The following is a 21,284-nucleotide window of genomic DNA, read 5'->3' as shown; positions in this document are numbered from 1 at the left end:
CAAGTGCAGCCATTAACTTTGCTAGGTAGAAAAAAAAATCCAGCTTAAAGGGAACCTAAACTGAGAAGGATATGGATTTTTCCTTTTAAAATAATACCAGTTGCCTGACTCTCCTGCTGATCTTGTCACTCTAACAAGCATGCAGATCAGGTGCTCTGACTGAAATCAGACTGGATTAGCTACATGCGTGTTTTAGGTCTGTGATTCAGCCTCTACTGTAGCTAAAGAGATCAGCCAGACTGCCGGGCAACTGGTATTGTTTAAAAGGAAACATCCATATCCCTCTCAGTTTAGGCTCCCTTTAAGTAGGTAAAATATTGTGGTCGGCTTATATTTGACAATATGCAGGTATTTACTATATAAGACTTAAATAAGCCAGGATAAATCATTGGGAAGCATGTGGACTACTCTGTTCAAAAAACATTTAACTGACATTATCAGATCCAGTATAGTCACACGTCTGTGCTACATCTGAGCGCTGTTACTTTATACAACAACCAGCCACAATCCTAAATTTTATTTAAGATAATGCCCTCCAGTCCTAGCCCCATTTTTAAATTAGCTGTCCCTTCCCAATAAAGGTGAGATGCTCCAGGTTCTGTGTAACATACAGCATTGTACACAGAAGTGTGCTGTCCTACAGCCATACATGCCGTATATTGCAGGTGCAGTATCAGCCCTTTCTCAAGGTGAGCCTCTTATCTTCATACTGTTTTACACAAGGAGGAAATTTTAACATTGCTAACCTGTAAATATATCCATTTCATTGGGTAAGCTCCTCCCATATTTCTACAAACCTGAAATTGAGTCAGTCAGACCCAGTAGTTGCTGATCAATTACCTTAAATCTGGTTAACTAACCAGAAACTAGAGGGCTATACTTGAATCAATTGAATAACCTCCTCTGATCAGCAGACCTTTGCAATCTAGGGGAATGTTTTGTTCATAACTACCCAAGAGTTGCAAAAGCAGAGGAAAAAATGAACAATTGAATAAACAAATAGCAGTATGTGTGCACAAAAACAAATTCTGTAAAGCTTATACAGACATGGCTAGTAGAAATCAAACACAATTCCAAAAGCTACATGTGTTTAGCAGGCAAGTAATTTAGCTTGTCATTACAGCACAGCCATATTGCTTGATTGCAGACTTCAGCATACTCTTGATTAAGAAGTGTTGTATAAAATGATTATCACCAGCGACTAACAAAAATGCTATTCCATCTTTAAACCACAATTTACAAAAACCTACAGGTCTGCAATCAAACAAAAATTGTTCCAACAAATCCTGTTTTTCCACTGTATCGAGAAGAATGGCTAGGGGAATAATCTCTCACTACGTACAGGGCTATAATCAATCAAAAACATTAAAATTAGTAATCAACATCTGATTATACTACATGTTCCCAGGCACTATTCATCAGAAAAGATTAATACATTTTCAATCTGAATTCACACTTGACATAATATGAGATATCTTATGTATAGCTGTAATGACCAAAGCATCTTGAATGCTAACAGGGGACTGTAGCTTTTTCATACTAATCAGCAATCATAAAGATTATCTTTAGCTACAGTGTACTTTATCATTAAAGGACAACTGTCATTAAAATGCTCGATTTATCCAACAGTATTGTAATACAGTACTGACAAAAATATTTAATTTTCACTTTTTTTTTTAAATGTCCCTATGTACACCCAGTTTATTAAGTAAGGTGCTTCTGTCAAAGAGAAAAACATGGAAAACTTAATTACTATAAAACTGGGGCAGATGTTTCCACATGTGAGGGGAGAACAGTCATTCTACTGGTCACATCGAAATCAAGGAAAAACCGGCAGGGCAAGCTTTTCATTTAATTCCTATTCAGTTTTGTGACAGCTGTTTTAGCGATAGCACAGGCTAGGTACTCAGGGATTGATGGAGCAGTGCACACTTCTGTAATTTGCTGCACACAGTTGCCAGCAGTTGTTGCTTTCCAGCTGTGTGCAGTGACTCGCGGCTGCTCCAGGAAAGTAGATTTATGAAGCAGCTCTGTCTGCTGGAAGAAATTAATGACAAAGAAAGTTTCATAGTAATGTTTATAGGGAACCTGAAATAAAAAGGCAACGTGCTCAGTTGCAGCCTTTTCACATTGAAAAAAAAATGCAATTTTCTTTTATGAAAAAAAGTAAATTAAAAAGAAACATTTCAAAAATGTTATTGTGAAAAGTGTTTGCAACTGATGCAAGTTTATAAGTGATGTTGGGGTTGCATTCTGCATGGGGGGGGGGGTCTTACTGGAAGATGGTGTAATCTATAAATCTCTCGAAATAGTGTGCTCAAATCTTGATTTGTAAAGGTTTCACTGGAATATACAGATTTCCCATGTCCATAAGTTCTATTTTTTTAAGCTTAAAACTATAGTTAGGAATTATTTCAGATGGCAGTCTGTTGCAGAGGCTTTTTCAGGCACAGGGTTCAGTCAAGCAGTATCTTGAGCTCTACAGAGAGGGAAAGGAGAGAATGAGCAAGCTGCTCTATGTTGTGTTCTGGTAGTAGAAGCTGGTAGTTTCAGCCCGCACTGTCCTGGAATCACTTAGAAACCACTCCTTTTTTGGTTTGGTGGTGCCGGATGAATTATTATGGTGCAAGATACGCTTATTTCCACTTCATGGATGTTTTCCCTCTGACACAAACCCTCAACAAATTAATATAGGCAACTGTCTACCTTTCCTAATCATGGCTTCTCAATAGATTGTACAACAGGTACACTTCAAACAATCTGTAGAAGCATCACTAAAATGAGCAAAAATCGGAAGCATTCTCGAGTGGCAAATTAGGCAGGCACTAAGTTTGGTGAACTGGGATAATGTACTACAAGGGGAAGACACTGAAGGGAAATGGCAAGCTTTTAAACTTATTCTCAATCAATATTGTAGTATGTATATCCCATATGGAAACAAAATGTCTAGGAATAAAAAAGGTCTCTATGGATGAATAGAAAGGTAAGAGATAAAATGAAGGGGAAAAAGAATGTGTATCACATCTAACCCAAAGAAGTTTCACAAGTACATCAACTCTAAAAAAAAGGAAGGTTGACTGTATTGGACTCCTAAAGGATGAGGGTGGGAACTCAATGGTGGATGACCAAGGTAAGGCAGAGTTATTAAATGCTTTCTTTGCTTCTGTCTTCACAAAGGAAACAGCACTGTTGCAAATTACAGAGGCAGAAGAGTCTCAATCTTCTAACTGTAATATTAAATACTTAACGCAGGAAGAAGTAAAGGCGAGACTAAATAAATTAAAAATAGACAAGGCACCTGGCCCGGATGGCATGCATCCTCGGGTCCTAAGGGAATTAAGTTCAGTTATAGCTAAACCCCTTTATCTTATCTTTTGTGACTCTCTTGCAACTGGCAGAGTCCCAGTGGATTGGCGTACAGCCCACATTTTCCCATTATTTAAGAAGGGCAAAAAATCAGATCCAGGAAATTATAGACCTGTAAGCTTAACATCAGTTGTATGCAAACTATTTGAGGGGTTACTAAGAGATACTATACATGACTTCATAGTAGAAAATCTTATTTCTCAGCATCAACATGGGTTTACTAAAGACAGGTCCTGTTTGACTAACATGCTCAGCTTTTATGAGGTAGTGAATGCTAATATGGATATTGGGAATGCTGTAGATGTGATATACTTGGACTTTGCAAAGGCCTTCGACACTGTTCCCCACAAAAGTCTGGTGCAAAAGTTGAGGATGCAAGGACTGGGGAAGAGTTTGTGTGCATGGATAGGGAACTGGCTAATGGACAGAAAACAAAGAGTTGTGGTCAATGGATCGTACTCAAAATGGGAGACTGTTAGCAGTGGGGTCCCACAGGGGTCTGTACTGGGTCCAGTGCTCTTCAATTTATTTATTAATGACCTAGCAGATGCAGTAGTGAGCAACGTTGCTATTTTTGCAGATGATACAAAATTGTGCAGAATCATCAACTCTCAGGAAGATAGTGTCATATTGCAACAGGATCTGGATAGGATGGCTATATGGGCACATACATGGCAGATGAAATTCAATGTTGACAAATGTAAAGTCATGCATTTTGGTCGTACCAATGGTCTAGCACCATACAAAATAAATGGGATACAGTTGGGGACATCAAACTTGGAGAAGGACTTAGGAGTACTCATCGACAACAAGTTAAATAATCGTACTCAATGCCAAGCCGCTGCAGCTAAAGCGAACAAAATTTTGGGATGCATTAAAAGGGAAATAAAAACTCGAGATGCTAGCATAATTTTGCCCCTCTTTAACTCTCTAGTAAGGCCACATCTGGAATATGGAATTCAGTTCTGGGCACCACATTACAAAAAAGATATTGCCGTTTTAGAGCAGGTGCAGAGACGAGCTACAAAGTTGATACGTGGGATGGAAGGTCTCGCTTACCAAGAAAGGTTAGATAAACTGGGTTTATTTAGTCTAGAGAAAAGGCGCCTTAGAGGAGATCTAATTAACATGTATAAATACATCAGAGGGCAATATAATAGCTTGGCGGATGAGCTTTTTGTCCCTAGGCCTTCTCAAAGGACTAGAGGACATGATCTGCGCATGGAGGAAAAAGTTTTAGCCATTTATTTAGGAAAGGGTTCTTTACAGTAAGAGTGATTAAGATATGGAATGCATTGCCACAGGAAGTCGTTATGGCAAACTCTATACCTGCATTTAAAGGGGGCTTAGATGCTTTCCTTGCGTTGAAAGACATCCATGGCTACAATTACTAGGTTATGCCTAATGATGTTGATCCAGGGATTTTATCTGATTGACATCTGGAGTCGGGAAGGAATTTTTCCCTTTTGGGGCTAATTGGACCATGCCTTGTGGGGTTTTTTTTTTTGCCTTCCTCTGGATCAACAGGGATATGTGAGGGAGCAGGGTGGTGTTGTACTTTGTACTGGTTGAACTCGATGGACGTATGTCTTTTTTCAACCAAAATAACTATGTAACTATGGTTAAAGAACTTTTGTAAATGTGATACTTTCATTTGATTTATTAAAAAAAACAAACAAAGATCCTGTCATTTCTTAAATATAAAACACAGAGTACTGCTTCAAGAGGAGGTAGAAACCTTTAAATAAGTTTAGCATGAGGTTGCAATATGCCAAAGATGAAAGGGGCCTGAATTTACTACACACAAGGACAATGATTGTCAGCTGCTTGGACATAGAGATGGTAATTAAATATGCTATGCACTCTGCAATGTACTGCATAATAAATTAGCCCTACATTAAATATAGGAAATAAAGTACATATTTTAGACTGCAGGTTTTTGTTTTCTTTTTATAGATAGGCCAAAAATGCAACTCAGACTGAGTATTTATCCCACTGTAACAAACATATAAAGATAGGATGGAAAGAGCAGCACTGAAATCCAGTTTAAAAATCCCATCTTTATTGGAACATATGCGGATGAACAGTAAAACAGCTTACGCATGTTGGAGCTAAAGATGGCTCCTTAGTCATAAGCTATGACTAAGCCGTAGCTATCACTAAGGAGCCATCTTTAGCTCTGACACACGTCAGCTGTCGGAGCTATAGATGGCGTATCTAGAGGGGTACAGGCATGGCTTGTGCCATGGGCGGCACAGCATCACGGGCGCCATACCTGCTTTTGTGCTGCGCCCCATGTCTTGTCCTGTGCTGCACCCCCATGGCTGCTCCTGTGCTGCGCCCCCATGCCTGCTCCTGTGCTGCACCCCCCATGCCTGCTCCTGTGCTGCGCCCCGTGCCTGCCCCTGTGCTGCACCCCATGCCTGCCCCTGTGCTACGCCCCCATGCCTGCTCCTGTGCTGCGTCCCCATGCCTGCCCCTAAGCTGCACCCCTAATGCCTGCCCCTGTGCTACGCCCCCCATGCCTGCCACTGTGCTGCGCCCCCAAGCCTGCCCCTGTGCTGCGCCCCCATGCCTGCCCCTGTGCTGGGCCCCCATGCCTGCCCCCGTGCCTGCTCCTGTGCTGTGCGCCCCAATGCCTGCTCCTGTGCCCCCATGCCTGCCCCTCTGCCTGCCCCTGTGCTGCGCCCCCATGCCTGCTCCTGTGCTGCGCCTTCATGCCTGCCCTTGTGCTGCGCCCCCCCCCCCATGCCTGCCCCTGTGCTTTGCCCTCATGCCTGTTCCTGTGCTGTGACCCAATGTCTGCCCCTGTGCTCTGCACCCATGCTTGCCGCTGTGTTGTGCCCCATGCCTGCTCTTGTGCTACACCAACATGCCTGCACCCGTGCTTCCCCGTCACTCAAACTCAGATCATATTCATTCTATTATCTGGGGAACGTTTGAGTGTTTGCCATAGGCGCTATATTACCCAGATACGCCCCTGGTCAACTGTTTTACTGTTCATGCTATGTTCAAAGATCAGATTTTTATACTGGATTTCGGTGCAGCAGGACTCTCTTCATCCTATCTTTACATGTATGGCCCTTTGCTGGGGTCCTGCTCCTGAAAAAGCTGGTATTTGGTGGATGCAGCAATCTCTCTTTGTAGCTCCATAACAAACATACAATTTAATCTAATCAAATGTTGTTTACCGTATAAAATCTTCCTCATCCTCCCTTTTTGGTCTCAATTGTTTAGGCTGTGTCATATTCATCCAGTTAGGTAGGGATTTCAGAAGCCTAGTAATGTCATCATCCTTTGCCCAAGAAGCACTTATAACCAATTTCTCATCTGTTTGGACAATACTCCTGCAAGAGATGACATATACATAATTAGGTTTAAAACAAAAAAATAAAAATAAAAAATACACCCTGTGGCTTCAAAGGAAGTGTGTGAGGGAATTACTATCACAGATGTGCCAGTGATAATAAAATGAATTAAATTCCCTTCAAAAGATATTTTTCCCACAAACTTGAGGAGGTTTCTGACATGATATCATAGTTTTCTGCATCTCTAATCCAGAAATTCCCCCTCAAGTCTTTTCTGATAGAAATGGGTGGCTCATTAATAGTGGTTGGAGAGTGTACTGGTTAAGACAAGTCTGGGTAAACTACAGCCTGTGGCCGCTATGATCGTGGCCCGGCGGTAGAGGGTGGACTTCCACTCCTCTCCCCTTCTCCATCCTTTAAAAAATATGTGCAGCGCACGTACAAGAAGCAGTATACCTTATTGCACTCTCCAGTGCAGCTCTCCATGGTAACGGCGGCATCATGTGATCTGCCGTAATTACATACCAGCGTGTCACATGATGCTGCCATCTCCATTGAGATCGCCACTGGAAAATGTGATTGGGTGAGTTACACCTAATCTTTATCCGTCTTCTCCAGAAGGAGAGAGACACAGACACAAGCTGCGGGTCACATTCTAGACGATCTAAAAATAAGTTTGCCAATCCCTGTGTTAAGGGCACAAACTTTGAGGAGATTAGGGTTTGAATCCTGGCTAAAGCCAGTACCTAAACAGCAAGGAGACCATGGGCAAGACTTGCTAATATAATCTATAGTCCTCAGTACACAAATCTGGGCTAGGATATAGGTTGGAAATGCTGGCTAGTCAGATCCTGCAGTGCAACAAATAGAAACTTAATCAATGTGGTGATGCTAATTACTGTATTAGACCAGTCATCAGGAAGTAGCTAAGTCAATGATCTGGCAAGTTTACTTACTAGGACTATTTGAATAGCATGGATAAAAATATACTACGTGATTCCACAGTACACAACAAAATAATTATTTCAAGGGTGTAGAAATACAGGTGTTAAGAAGATCTGTATCAATTCTCGGTTTAGGTTTTCAGACGGATAGATCATCAGTCCTTCAGAGTTTAAACAATTGGAAATGACTGCTGAGAATGTGTTTGTAATAGAGTTAATGCTTTCCTGTATCCTGACTGGGCATTCATCAGTACTGCATTCTGCTCAGACCCACAGCTGCCTGCAAGTATTCCCCATAGCAGACATGTTTGCCCTAAACTTGTGTACACAGCCAACAGTAGCAAAGAGTTCAAAAGCTTTAAGTATATGTACAATATAGGCACGACATTGTAGGATCTACTTGTCCCCACAGAATGAATATGGAGTATTAGAATGATACTTGCAGGTATCTATGTGATGATCTGCAACGAACGGACACTACAAGATACAACCAAGGGTGTAGCGCAGTGGACATTTGCAATCATTTGTAGTGACCAAACCTAATAGTTTTCATCAGTAGTCCTACTCGACTTCACACTTTAGTGAATAAAGCATTACATAACAGAATGGCAGCAACACACTTTTCCAATGTATTACAATGTAATAAAGGGCTGTATGATGACAAAGTAAATAAACCACTGATTATTAACCACTGACTAGGCCATCCGACTGAAAAAAAGATGGTAGTGGGATAGAGTGTAGCTTGGATAATTAGGTTAATTGTTACTTCTAAAAGCAATTATCTCCTAATTGAGATTCATTTTTTTTGTATAAAAGATCAGTGACTTTACTTTGGTTCATCATCCTGACAGTAAGAAAAAAAATGGCTTAACCAAGCAGATGGTAAAGCACCATAGCCTGGCAAAACAAATATATATTCTAAGGTGTTTGGTTTACTATGGACAAAACGCAGATATTAAACTACCTGGCCTATTCTCTGGTGTAATTACCAGGAGAGAAGCTCTCACGGCCACATGACTGCTTGGGGCAGAGGAGGGATCAAATTCTCACCTCTCCCTGCTTCCATTACAGGGCCCAAAACCCAGTGTTCCCCCAGAGGCAGCTGTACCCCTGGACCTGCTGCTGTTCTCCCAGAGGCTTCTCACAGTTTCTTGCACCCAACCATTCTAGCAAATGGAGCATGTCCAATAAGCTTCTTCCTGGTGCATTCCTGGCCGTGGATGAATGCATGCTGATGGGGCATGAGCAAATTAGGTCTGCACATGCCCAGTAGAATGAAGCCTGAAGTTTTACTAAAACTGCTTGCTTCAAAATCTTCTCTAAATATGTTGTAGTGGTTTCTACCTGATCTAGTGCTCCAGGTTCAAACAAGTTATTTGAGGACACAATAGAAATATTTACTACTACTACCATTTTTCCAGCCATGCATTTGCATTTGGTTTAATTACCGTATATACTCTAATACAAGTCGACCTTGTGTATAAGTCAACTCCAATATTCAACCCTCTTATGCTGGAATTTTTTTTTATTGACTCAAGTATAAGTCTACCCAGCAAAGTTAATGGCTGCACTTGGGGCTCAAGAAGGGTTAATGACTGTACTGCATACAGTATTGCAGCCATTAACACCTCCTTTCCCTTAAAGAGGAGCTGTTAGGTATAAGGTCTCAGAGAAAATAAACACATATATCAGTAGCTAAAGATTGGCTGTACTTACATTACATATGCATTTCACTGTCCACGTTTGGATTTCACAGAATTTGTATATAGTATATGCAGAGATAGATGCTCCTGACAGCTCATGGCAGGCTCCATGTTTTTCTGTCAAATGTGTGGTCATGTCCTGCCTGCTTCCTGATCACAGATAAGCTCCTACTTGAACAACACAGTGTGCAGTGAATATTAATGAGCCATGTGGCTAGGAACAATAGCTGACTCCTGCAGTGTACTCTGCCCGGATATTTATCAGTGCTACGCGCTGGACTGATTACAAGCTTCTGTAACGTCTCATTAGCAGCCGAGGGGAGGGCCCCAGAATGCTTTGCAGTTTAGTATGCGGCTTGCGTCCTTATGGTTCTATAACAGCCTTTCTGATAAGCACACATCAAAGGTAACTGAGATTTTTATCTTCACTAATGGCTTTATGGCTTCCTTCTAAACTGTTTAACACAGGAGAATAGAGGTTTAAATTAGCTTCTGCAGCCTGACAGTTACTCTTTAAGTGCAGCCAATACCTCTTCCAGGTCCCCAAGTGCTGCAATTATTCACTCCCATTTATGCAGTCCAGTATTTCCCCCCTCCCCCTTTCATTGTTAATTTTTGTGGCCAGGACGTTCAGCCCTGTGTTTCCTAGGCATTTCCTTTATCAAGAAATTGTCACTTACCACTGGGTAAATTGCTGCAAATGGGAATGTCACTATTAGAACACACATTACTCAGTGTGCTCAGTGTTGCCTGTGACTTGTGTATAAGTCGACCCCTATACTTTTATGAAGTGAAGCAGGCCTAAATTTCTAGACTTATACGTGAGTATATAGAATATTTATGTATTTTCAGTGAAAATGTAAAAAAAAAAAATATCAATGCAAATGAGACTGTCAAATTCAGTCTGGGCATGCCTAAATAGTAAACAGAAGTAAGTAACATTTGTGTTTGATTGAGGAAAAAAAACAGAGTTTTAACACTTAAGTCACTATTTCTTTTTATTTGCAGCTAAATGATGCAGATTTTACATTAGACTGCCATGGCTGCTGTTCAAAATTCAGTCTCCAAAATTCAACCCTTGTAATGAAAAAAAAAATTGAAATGAATCCATTAAATGAATATTGGACATTGGTATATAGGATACATCTATTTAATATTAACAGACATAGCATAAATTATATTTAAAGGCAGGCTGATGGCACTAACATCTAAATTCAGACATTTTCCTTTCCCAATTGAACTTGATTGATGGAAGTCTTTTTTTTCCCCAACCAAACTATGTAACTTGTTGGCAAGGGCACGGGCTGTATCCCTGGGTAACCTTTTTTAGTAAACAATCCCTCTGTTCCACAGGGTGACACCGATTCCAGACTAGTAAATGTATAATACTACATTCCTAGAACCATCTGAAAACATTATTCTAAAGAAGCTTACAATGTAAGGCTGGCAGCATAGTCCTCTTCCAGATTGATCAGGGCATCACAGGATTAAGGTATTTTACTGGTGCAGAACTAAAAACAAAGCTGATGGTTCGGATGATAGTGGAGTATTTCAGATCCACAGTTAAGCATTGATTAGATGGTCAAATATTAGACACAGTTTTCATCAGTAGTTTTGGTGCTTGTTCCCCAGCTATTTTCCTAATCCCATCTATACTTAACCATAACCTTCCCCATTACTACAAACAACATTCCTGACCCCTACCTATTAAGCTACCCTGTGTCAAACTTAATGTCACTAAGGGTAAATATGTACAGCCAAACCAGTCTCCCTACAGTGTTCCTTTACAAAAACTGTTTCAGGTTGTGCTGCAGTATGTGGCAGCTCTAATCACAGAAGTGTCCGTAGTCACGTGGACAGCAAAACAAATGACCATACACCAGCTTTACATTGCCTTTCTGATTCTAAGAGGCAAGTTTCAGGGCAGATGGCAAGGGGTGTGGCCTTGACCCCTTTCCACCCCATCATCATAAGCCTGGGTCAGCTCCAATACAGAATAGGTGTTAGGTTACATAGGCACAATTATTCTGTGCCAGGAAGTACAGTATAACATAAAGTCCTGATCACTTTCTAAAGCAACATTTTACAAACGCACTGCAGAGAGCATGATAAGGCAGTATACAACATAGCATTACCTCTAGCAGAGACTAAATTCAATTTGACAAAGGTCTGCTTTAACTTTCTAGTTCTAACTAATAAAGCCAACGCGTACGAGAGGGATCGGCTCAGGAGACTTGGGTGCAGGATACAGCCAGTATATGGCTGATCCTGCTGCTTCACAAGTGTTAAATACTATTCCCTTTCCAGGCCGCCATGGATGGTGAGGAATGAACTAAAAATACTTCCAGCAATTGCTGGAAGCTGAATTATTGTGTTTTAAAAGTAACTTCAGCTCCGTCTGACGGGGCCGAAGTTACTCCCTGCGCGCCCAAGTCTCCTGTGCTGGATTCACTGTGTTCGAAGCTAACACCTCACTTTATTCAGCCCTACTGATGGACACCTAACATGGTTGCTGAACACAAACAGATTTTTCACTATTCAATTATCACCTACGCTTCAGCCCTAATGCCCAATTCACCAGCCAGCTGTGCTTGTATGGGATGCCAAACCACACATCCAATGAAGTTTTTGGCATCAATGCTGGGTGCCCACTCTACTCCTACACAACCAAAGCAGTTGGTTTAGCTAAGCCCCAAGACCAGCCAGTGATTCCAAAATCACCCGCTTCAACAAGCGATCAGTGTTCTCCCCAGGCTCTTTTAGCAGGGTGCTCCACCTGGCTAATTTTGGGGAGCACCCAGCTGTCGTCCGCTCCCCTCCTCATCCTCCACCTATGCTGTAAGCAGAGTTGAGCTGGCCCTGCATTCCCCTGGTTACATCCCACCCAGCTACTTTTTCATGCCACCCAGCTGTGTAGTTGTAGGAGAAAGTCATTGTTCAGATGAAAGAAGTATCTTACCACTTCATAATTCAGTACAGTCACTGACTATTTTTATATCCAGGCCCCTATAAAATTAAGCACTGCAATTTATTCCACTGTCAAATGGTGCTTATTATCCAAGAAGCTTTGTGGAGAGATAAACACATAGCAGGAGCCACACATAAATGAATGCTTGAATGTTGTGTGTTGTAGAAAGCGCATTTTCCCCATGAGAAGATTATGTGCAGACTGATTATCATGTCAGGCTGTGGGAAGCATGCGTTCCCAGTATTTTATTAGCACCATGGCTTGCTACATAGTTAATCCAATCATCAAAGCCATCACCAATAATTTGATTTCTAGTTTTACATTTGAAAATGCACCAATACTACTAACTTTTAATTTCACTCAGTGCCCTTTGAGAACCAGAGGCTACAAAAGGCAAGACTCGCCTGAGTTAACATTTTAACTACACTTCTGTTCATCCATAACATAAACTACAAAATATAGATTGGTCAATGCATGTGCGTGTGTAATTGCTTTTGTCCTCGTATCCAGAATGTGAAACTAATTAAGACCCGCAGGCCTAAAGTGATACAGTAAACACCAAATCCATTTTACAATATCAAGATTAAGCTACACTGAAGTCAGGATGTGATATAGACCTTAGATATGTTGCACAGAGTAATACATTTGTGGGGGACCAACAGGTTTGTTTGCTGTATATAAACTAATATACCACCACAGCACTGCATTATATAGTAACGGAATAATAATAATAATATTTAGAACATTAAAGCTGAATTTTAAGATGTGCAGGTTAATAAAAAAAAAAAAACATTACTGCAGATTAATAGAAAAACATTACTGGTAATTGTGCTTGAAACGCAATGGCATTGCTTTACTTGTATCCTTTCATGCTGGAGAACAATGGTGAAGACTGGAGAACCTAAATGATCCAAACATGGACTGAGCTATTTAAAGACATTTCAAAATAAAATGGCAGGCACCACACTGGTAAAAATCTGCAGCTGCTAAGGATTCTGTCACTTGAACCAGAAAGTAAAGAAGGACCTTGGCACGATTTCAAATAAAATATCTGTTACCATCAGTTTTTATGCCACAATGTTCATAGTGTCGGCATACATTTAATAAAGGTGCCCGTTGAAAAGGGCGCAGGAAATGGCGGGTAGTAATATCAGTACATTTACCGCTACTTGACTACCGTACTCCATTCATATAGTAAAATATCAGTAAAATTTACTAATATTTTACCATGACCGAACCCCTTCCTACTCTCACACAGAACTCTCCCCTGGTGGAGCCTAACCTTAACCCGCCCTCAGAGGTTGCTAACCGTAACCCCACCCCAGTGGGCGCCTAACCTTAACCATCCAACCTGGTGGACACCTAACCTTAACCTCCTCTCCTGGGTGCCTTAGCTTAACCCTCCACCCCCCTGATGGGCACCTAACCTTATCACACACATACACTCTTTCCCCCCCAGATGGGGCCTAACCTTAACCCTCCGCCAATACTTACCTTTTCACTACTGAAATGCATCCCGTTGAAAAGCGCACCCAATGATCAAGCTGTGGCTAAAAATAGTGGCCTTTTCAACTGTAGTTGAACACAGTACAACGTCTAGCAAGCATCCAGAGTAGTGTAACAAGTTCTACTCTTGATCACTGAACCAGTATATTCCTTTAAGCAGAAAATCCTAGACCAAGGTTCCTGCATTCACCACTTAACAATGCTCCCACTACCTCAACAATGGGAACACAGATCGCAAAAAAACGCTAACTTATTTATATTCTTTCTTCAAACAGCATAGAAATGTGCATAACCACAGTTGGAATACTGGCCACTAAGTGATTTTTGTGAAAACGTACTGATATTTTGTTAGTTCCCTTTCAATGTGAGCTTTGTTGTTTTATGTTTTTAAACCATTGTACACATGTTTATGCTGGGAGACGATAAAATAAATTTGCTTTTTTTGTAGTACAGATGGCAGCAACATCTGAAAAGTAACTAAATATTTTTGCCTAGCGTACAATATTACATTTGTACTATATTTGTAAGGGTCATATCATTGTCAATGAAATAAAACAACATTTAAACTTATAAGTAAAAGAAATGTAACCCTGGTACCCAGGCTGTCTATTGGTACAGTGTCAGATCATCGGCTGTTTTTTCTTTCAACCTCTCTTTGAATCAAAGCAACTGGAGTGGTGTGAGGTTGAACGTAATTGGATACGTACTTCATCCTGATAAATAAAGCATATGTGCATCGGACAGAGCCTTGCTGCAAGTTCACGGTTCCTTCCCTTGCCAATTAGCTTTACACTTGAAAATTAATAATTAGCCAAGCTGAACACTCATGTTTATGTACAAGTCCACAGGAGGAATATCCTGACAACTGATGGATTACTCTTGCACAAAATTACGATACACTGCCATTGATGAAACATATAATTACTGTATACACTGAAGAAATAAACATCCATTTTACATTAAATGAGTAAGTAAATCCAATTCGATGTCAAAAGGAGTTTATTTGTGACTTATCCCTCAAAGAATACTTAAAACAACTAAAAACACTGAGTAGTGGAATATTGGTCAGAAAGCAACAGTACGGTAGGTGTGTAAATTAATGCACAAATAGTATGAAATAAAGAAACCTGACAGCCAATGGAGAAACAAACTGGCCTGAACTGATCAACTGTCCCTTAAATAATTGATATGACAGAATTTACAACTATCAATAATAATAATGGGTTAAACAAGCCCACAATACCCATTATACAAACTTTGGGTTATTAACCTCCCTGGTGGTAGCCCCGAGCTACGCTCGGGCTGGCTGCCGGGAGCTCAATGCAGAGCAATAGAGCGCAGCAGGCGTTTTTACTCACCTCCCAGCAGGGGCGTAACTAGAAATCACTGGGCCCCCCTGCGAATATTTGGATGGGGCCCCCCCCATAGGTGCCAAATAATCGTAATGGGGCAGCGTTTCACTGTAAATTGTAAAGTGGGCAGCATTTTACCAGACAATCGTAATGTGGGCCAGAAAATCGTAATGTGGGCAGAGTTCACCAGAAAATCGTAATGTGGGCCTTTAGAAAATCATAATGTGGCAGAGTTCACCAGAAAATCGTAATGTGGGCACCAGTCACCAGAAAATAGTAACGTGAGCAGCAGTCACCAGAAAATTGTAACGTGGGCAGCATTCACCAGACAATCGTAATGTGGGCAGCGTTCACCAGAATATCGTAATGTGGGACAGAAAATCGTAATGTGGGCAGAGTTCACCAGAAAATTGTAACATGGACAGCATTCACCAGACAATCGTAACTTGGGCAGTGTTCACCAGAAAATCGTAATGTGGGCCAGAAAATCGTAATGTGGGCAGCGTTCACCAGAAAATCGTAACGTGGACAGCATTCACCAGACAATCGTAACGTGGGCAGTGTTCACCAGAAAATCGTAATGTGGGCCAGAAAATCGTAATGTGGGCAGAGTTCACCAGAAAATCGCAATGTGGGCAGCAGTCACCAGAAAATCGCCATGTGGGCAGCAGTCACCAGAAAATCGCCATGTGGGCAGCAGTCACCAGAAAATTGCAATGTGGGCATCAGTCACCAGAAAATCCTAATGTGGGCAGCAGTCACCAGAATATCGTAATGTGGGCAGCAGTCACCAGAAAATCCTAATGTGGGCAGCAGTCAGTCACCAGAATGTCGTAATGTGGGCAGCAGACACCAGAAAATCCTAATGTGGGCAGCAGTCACCAGAAAATCCTTATGTGGGCAGCAGTCACCAGAAAAATCGCAATGTGGGCAGCAGTCACCAGAAAATCGCAATGTGGGCAGCAGTCACCAGAAAATCCTAATGTGGGCAGCATACACCAGAAAATCGTAATGTGGGCAGCAGACACCAGAAAATCGCAATGTGGGCAGCAGACACCTGAAAATCGCAATGTGGGCAGCAGACACCTGAAAATCGCAATGTGGGCAGCAGACACCTGAAAATCGCAATGTGGGCAGCAGACACCTGAAAATCGTAATGTGGGCAGCAGACACCTGAAAATCGTAATGTGGGCAGCAGACACCTGAAAATCGTAATGTGGGCAGCAGACACCTGAAAATCGTAATGAGGGCAGCAGACACCAGAAAATCGCAATGTGGGCAGCAGTGACCAGAAAATCGCAATGTGGGCAGCAGTGACCAGAAAATCGCAATGTGGGCAGCAGACACCTGAAAATCACAATGTGGGCAGCAGACACCTGAAAATCGTAATGTGGGCAGCAGACACCAGAAAATCGCAATGTGGGCAGCAGACACCAGAAAATCGCAATGTGGGCAGCAGACACCAGAAAATCCTAATGTGGGCAGCAGACACCTGAAAATCGTAATGTGGGCAGCAGACACCTGAAAATCGTAATGTGGGCAGCAGACACCTGAAAATCGTAATGTGGGCAGCAGACACCAGAAAATCGTAATGTGGGCAGCAGACACCAGAAAATCGCAATGTGGGCAGCAGTGAGCAGAAAATCGCAATGTGGGCAGCAGTGACCAGAAAATCGCAATGTGGGCAGCAGTGACTAGAAAATCGTAATGTGGGCAGCAGACACCAGAAAATCGCAATGTGGGCAGCAGACACCAGAAAATCGCAATGTGGGCAGCAGTGACCAGAAAATCGCAATGTGGGCAGCAGTGACCAGAAAATCGTAATGTGGGCAGCAGACACCAGAAAATCGCAATGTGGGCAGCAGTGACCAGAAAATCGTAATGTGGGCAGCAGACACCAGAAAATCGCAATGTGGGCAGCAGTGACCAGAAAATCGCAATGTGGGCAGCAGTGACCAGAAAATCGTAATGTGGGCAGCAGTGACCAGAAAATCGCAATGTGGGCAGCAGTGACCAGAAAATCGTAATGTGGGCAGCAGACACCTGAAAATCGTAATGTGGGCAGCAAACACCAGAAAATCATAATGTGGACAGCAGTCACCTGAAAATCACAATGTGGGCAGCAGTGACCAGAAAATCATAATGTGGGCAGCAGACACCTAAAAATCACAATGTGGGCAGCAGTGACCAGAAAATCATAATGTGGGCAGCAGACACCTAAAAATCACAATGTGGGCAGCAGTGACCAGAAAATCGCAATGTGGGCAGCAGTCACCAGAAAATCGCAATGTGGGCAGCAGACACCAGAAAATCGTAATGTGGGCAGCAGACACCAGAAAATCACAATGTGGGCAGCAGTGACCAGAAAATCACAATGTGGGCAGCAGTGACCAGAAAATCACAATGTGGGCAGCAGACACTAGAAAAAAAAATGCACTTGTGAAAAAAAACCAATTCACTTACCTGACAGAAGTCTTCTCCTCTCCCGGCATCTGGCTCGCAGCTCCCCGAGTCCTCCTGCAGCACATCTCCCGCGCTGACAGGCACTGTGCAGGGCTACGGCAAGATGGCTGCCGAAGCCCTGTACTAGAGACACAAATAGTCTCCAGTGTAGGGCTTCTTCGGCGGCCATCTTGCCGTAGCCCTGCTCTGCCTGCCGGAGACTATGCAGGCTGCTGGTGGAGCGGGGCTGCGGGGAATGAACTGGCGCAGCGTCTATTAGACGCTGCGGCCAGATGAGCACCTTGCTGGGGGGTCCAGAGCAGCGCTCCCCCCACGCACAGTGAGCGGGCCCCAGAGCAGCCCCGGGCGGCCGGCCGGCCCCCCCTGCGGCTGAGAGAGTCGCATCCCCGGTAGGTACGCCGGTGGTGACAGCCTTTCCTCCTCCGGGCCCCTGACTTGCTAGGGGCCCCCCTGCAACTGCAGGGGCTGCAGGGTCTATTCCTACGCCCCTGCCTCCCAGGGATCCAGAGGCAGACAGCCATTCTACTTCCTCTCCACAGAGGCTCTGAATCACTGTGGTGAGATTGCCGTCAGTGATCTCACTACAGAGTTAAAGCGCCACCCGGAGGACAAGGGAAAATTGCAGCGCTGGAGCTCAGGGAGGTGATTAAGTGCTGAGGCTGCTGTTGGCTTTCTGGCAGCATGATTTTTTCCTGGTTTTAGGGTATGAAATGTTCAGAAAAGATCCTAAATTCCGGATCAATCAAACCGCCAGGGAGGTTTAACCTGATTCAGTAAAAAAAATAAAAAAAATCTCACAATGTTTCTCCCTCATGGCTGTTAGAAAAGTCTGTATAAAAGACTACAACTAATGCAAAATACCTTTTTTGAAGCAATGAAATCCCCACTCATACTCTACACTCATGATCACTACTGAGTTCTGCTTTTCAGCTCAGACTACCAGGTAAACTACTGTACTGAACACTTTTGGAGCATGGGAGCTTTTGGGTAGACCCTTTCCATAGGCCCCTGATGAAAGGAAAAAAGCCTTGCAGTTTAGGCAATGCCTCTTCTTGTAAAGACAAGTGACACTGCATATCTACCTTGTTATAAAGAGCCCTGCCTTCAGGTTAAAGTGAGTGTAAAACCAAAAACTTAACTACGGTCAAAAAAAGGATCTGGATCCTATAGAGCCTTCTCTGTCTTCTATTGCTCCCTTAGTTCCAACGTTGTCACCCCTGTTGTGTGTACTTGACCAATTGCAGTATGGATATGCCCGTGTTTGGAAGCACTCGGGAACATGAGTGATTCTGAAGCTACCCGAGGCAGAAAATAAAACAGGGGTGATGGCGCTGGATCGATGGGGTACAAGAGGAGACAGGGAAGGTTCTATGGTATCCAGAGCGTTCCCTGTCCATAGTTAAGTATCTAACTATTAGTTTTTGCCTCACTTTAAAGTTAATGGGAGTCTTTAAAAAAAAAAAAAAGAAAGAAAGAAAGAAACCAGATACTTACCTAAGGAGAGGGAAGGCTCTGGGTCCTAATGAGCCTTCCCTCTCTTCTCCCGGTACCCTCCTTGCAACAGAGGCTCCTCCGTTTAAATCCCCTGCAGCAGGGGACTTCAGAAGTCTTCGGGAGCAGAGTCCTCCCAAAGACAGGCGGCTCCATACTGCGAACACGCAAGAGAGGGCACTCGGGCTCCCGAAGCCTCCCTTCGGCAGAAGAAAGCAGTATTTGACTAATTTAATCAAGTACTGCTATGGGAGAGCTAGTGCTGGAACGGGCACCAGTAGAGGAGGCTCTATAGTAACTAGAGCCTTCCCTCTCCCTAGGTAAGTATCTAGCTTTTTTCATTTTAAAGGTTACCATTGACTTTAAGGCTGTGTAACCAAAAACTTCACTGTTATAATATGGAATTTATTATTACTTACATATATTCTTTCAAACAGGTATTTCTGATATTATTTCCAAGGTGTTTAAAGGACGGGGAGCACTGGTTGCGTTGTACACATTCCTGTAAGTATGCTTAATATATAGGTGACACTGACAGTAGTTATGTATGGAGATACTTGTGTTTTTTACTTTCACGATGTCATTCATTTGTAGTTCAATGGGGAAGAGTGCAGTTTATGAAACAAAGTACCTGAAAGCAGTCATGCAGGTGTCCTTATACTCTTGTAGTTTCACACACACCATGTTCAGAAACTGATCCGAGTAAGCACTTAAATCTCTCATTAAGTTCATCAGATCTTGCATGCTCTTCTCCACAATGACAGTGCTCTGGAAGGAAAAAAGCAATGCTGATAAGACAGAACAATCTAGACGCAGTAGAGCAATTCCTTCAACTTCATTACGTCTTTTTCTAACATCTTTCAATATAATTGATACTTCTTTAGCTTTGTGAGTTATGTGTTCTCTTGTCCAATAATTCTATCACTTCAGCTGACGAACATCATACTTACATCCATAAATTTCCACCTAACCTGTCAAGAAATTACAATGAGCAATCCCAGTACCTCTATAATCTTTTATACATACAAACTGCTTGAAAAAGCATACTACCCTACTTCAGATGTCTTTCTGCATGGGTGAGAAACCTCACGCTGAAGGAGAACAATTTCTAGGGAAGATATAGGAATCTATCTGAAGACCAGATGTAAGCAGATACATAAAAACGGAGAACTGGAAATATGGAGGCAATATAATGATGAATTACGGATAGTGACAGACATGAAACAAGGCACCTTAAAAGGATCAATTGAAAAGGGGTTATCAAATACATTTGTGAAATTTGGCAAACTTGAAAAATATTTAGAGTTTATTCATACATTTAATATGCATGCATGTATGTCTGTCTAGTTAGCAGAGAGTCAACTAATTCTGAATCCTAGATATTTGGACACTTATACTAAGACAACATGTACATTTTGAGGGACCCATACATTATTAGATTTTTCCTGCTCAATTGACCATACGCTATGATAAGTGAAAAAAGCTTTGGCAGCAGATGTAGGCAGGAGGGTGGTCAGTACTGTTGGTACTTGCCAGGATAACATGCTGCTCGGTATAAGAATCAATATTCATAGAAAAATGATAGAAGCAATGTGCCTTTAACAACTTTTTATTCCTTCAGTAGGGCACAACATACAGCGGTTCAAAGAGTGGGGGTTAGGTGACTGGCCAGACAGCCGTTTCGGTTTTGACTAAACATATGCGCAAATATAATTTAGAGATCATTGATAAAAAAGAATCAAAATTGGAGAGAGACAGACTAGCATATAAAATGGGTCAGGCCTATCATTGGGATGCCAAACAACTTCCTAAAAAACCACGCCCTAAACCGTCTAATCCCCAAGAACCACCAAAACCTATTGATGTCTCTGACATCTCAGATCTTCCTACTGATGTCACTTCCAGTGAAGATGAATCACAAAATAACTCTCAAGTGACACATAGCACTTTGCACAATCCTAACCACACCCCCAACCCATCCATTAAAAGAAAGGAAATGACATCACCCCCTTCCGGTCATCCTGACTTTTTTTAGGAGACCCAGGAGACATAGAAAAAGAAAAAGGAAAAGGAAGGGATCCCAAAAAAACAAAATTAAAATCACAGACACTCACACGACTGGACACGACCCCTCCACATCCCAGTCAGGCCTCCAAGAAAATGAACATGGATCAATACTTACA

The 21,284-nt window shown here is 42.3% G+C and overlaps 1 protein-coding gene across 2 annotated transcripts in view; it reads right to left on the bottom strand.

Moving 5' to 3' along the window:
• EXOC4 (exocyst complex component 4) overlaps window positions 1-21,284 on the bottom strand; it is a 552,305-nt gene that overhangs the window by 112,676 nt on the left and 418,345 nt on the right. For both annotated transcript variants that reach the window (XM_068276025.1, XM_068276024.1), the window contains exons 12-13: window positions 19,733-19,869; window positions 6,558-6,713 (exon numbers count right to left, since the gene is read on the bottom strand). In XM_068276025.1, coding sequence (XP_068132126.1) covers window positions 6,558-6,713; window positions 19,733-19,869 — 293 coding nt within the window. The remainder of the gene's footprint in view (window positions 1-6,557; window positions 6,714-19,732; window positions 19,870-21,284) is intronic.

The sequence above is a fragment of the Hyperolius riggenbachi genome, chromosome 3 (genome assembly GCF_040937935.1).
Source record: "Hyperolius riggenbachi isolate aHypRig1 chromosome 3, aHypRig1.pri, whole genome shotgun sequence".
Taxonomy (NCBI): Eukaryota; Metazoa; Chordata; class Amphibia; order Anura; family Hyperoliidae; genus Hyperolius; species Hyperolius riggenbachi.
The sequence above is the reverse complement of the archived record's forward strand: the minus strand, read 5'-3'. Positions and strand labels throughout refer to the sequence as shown.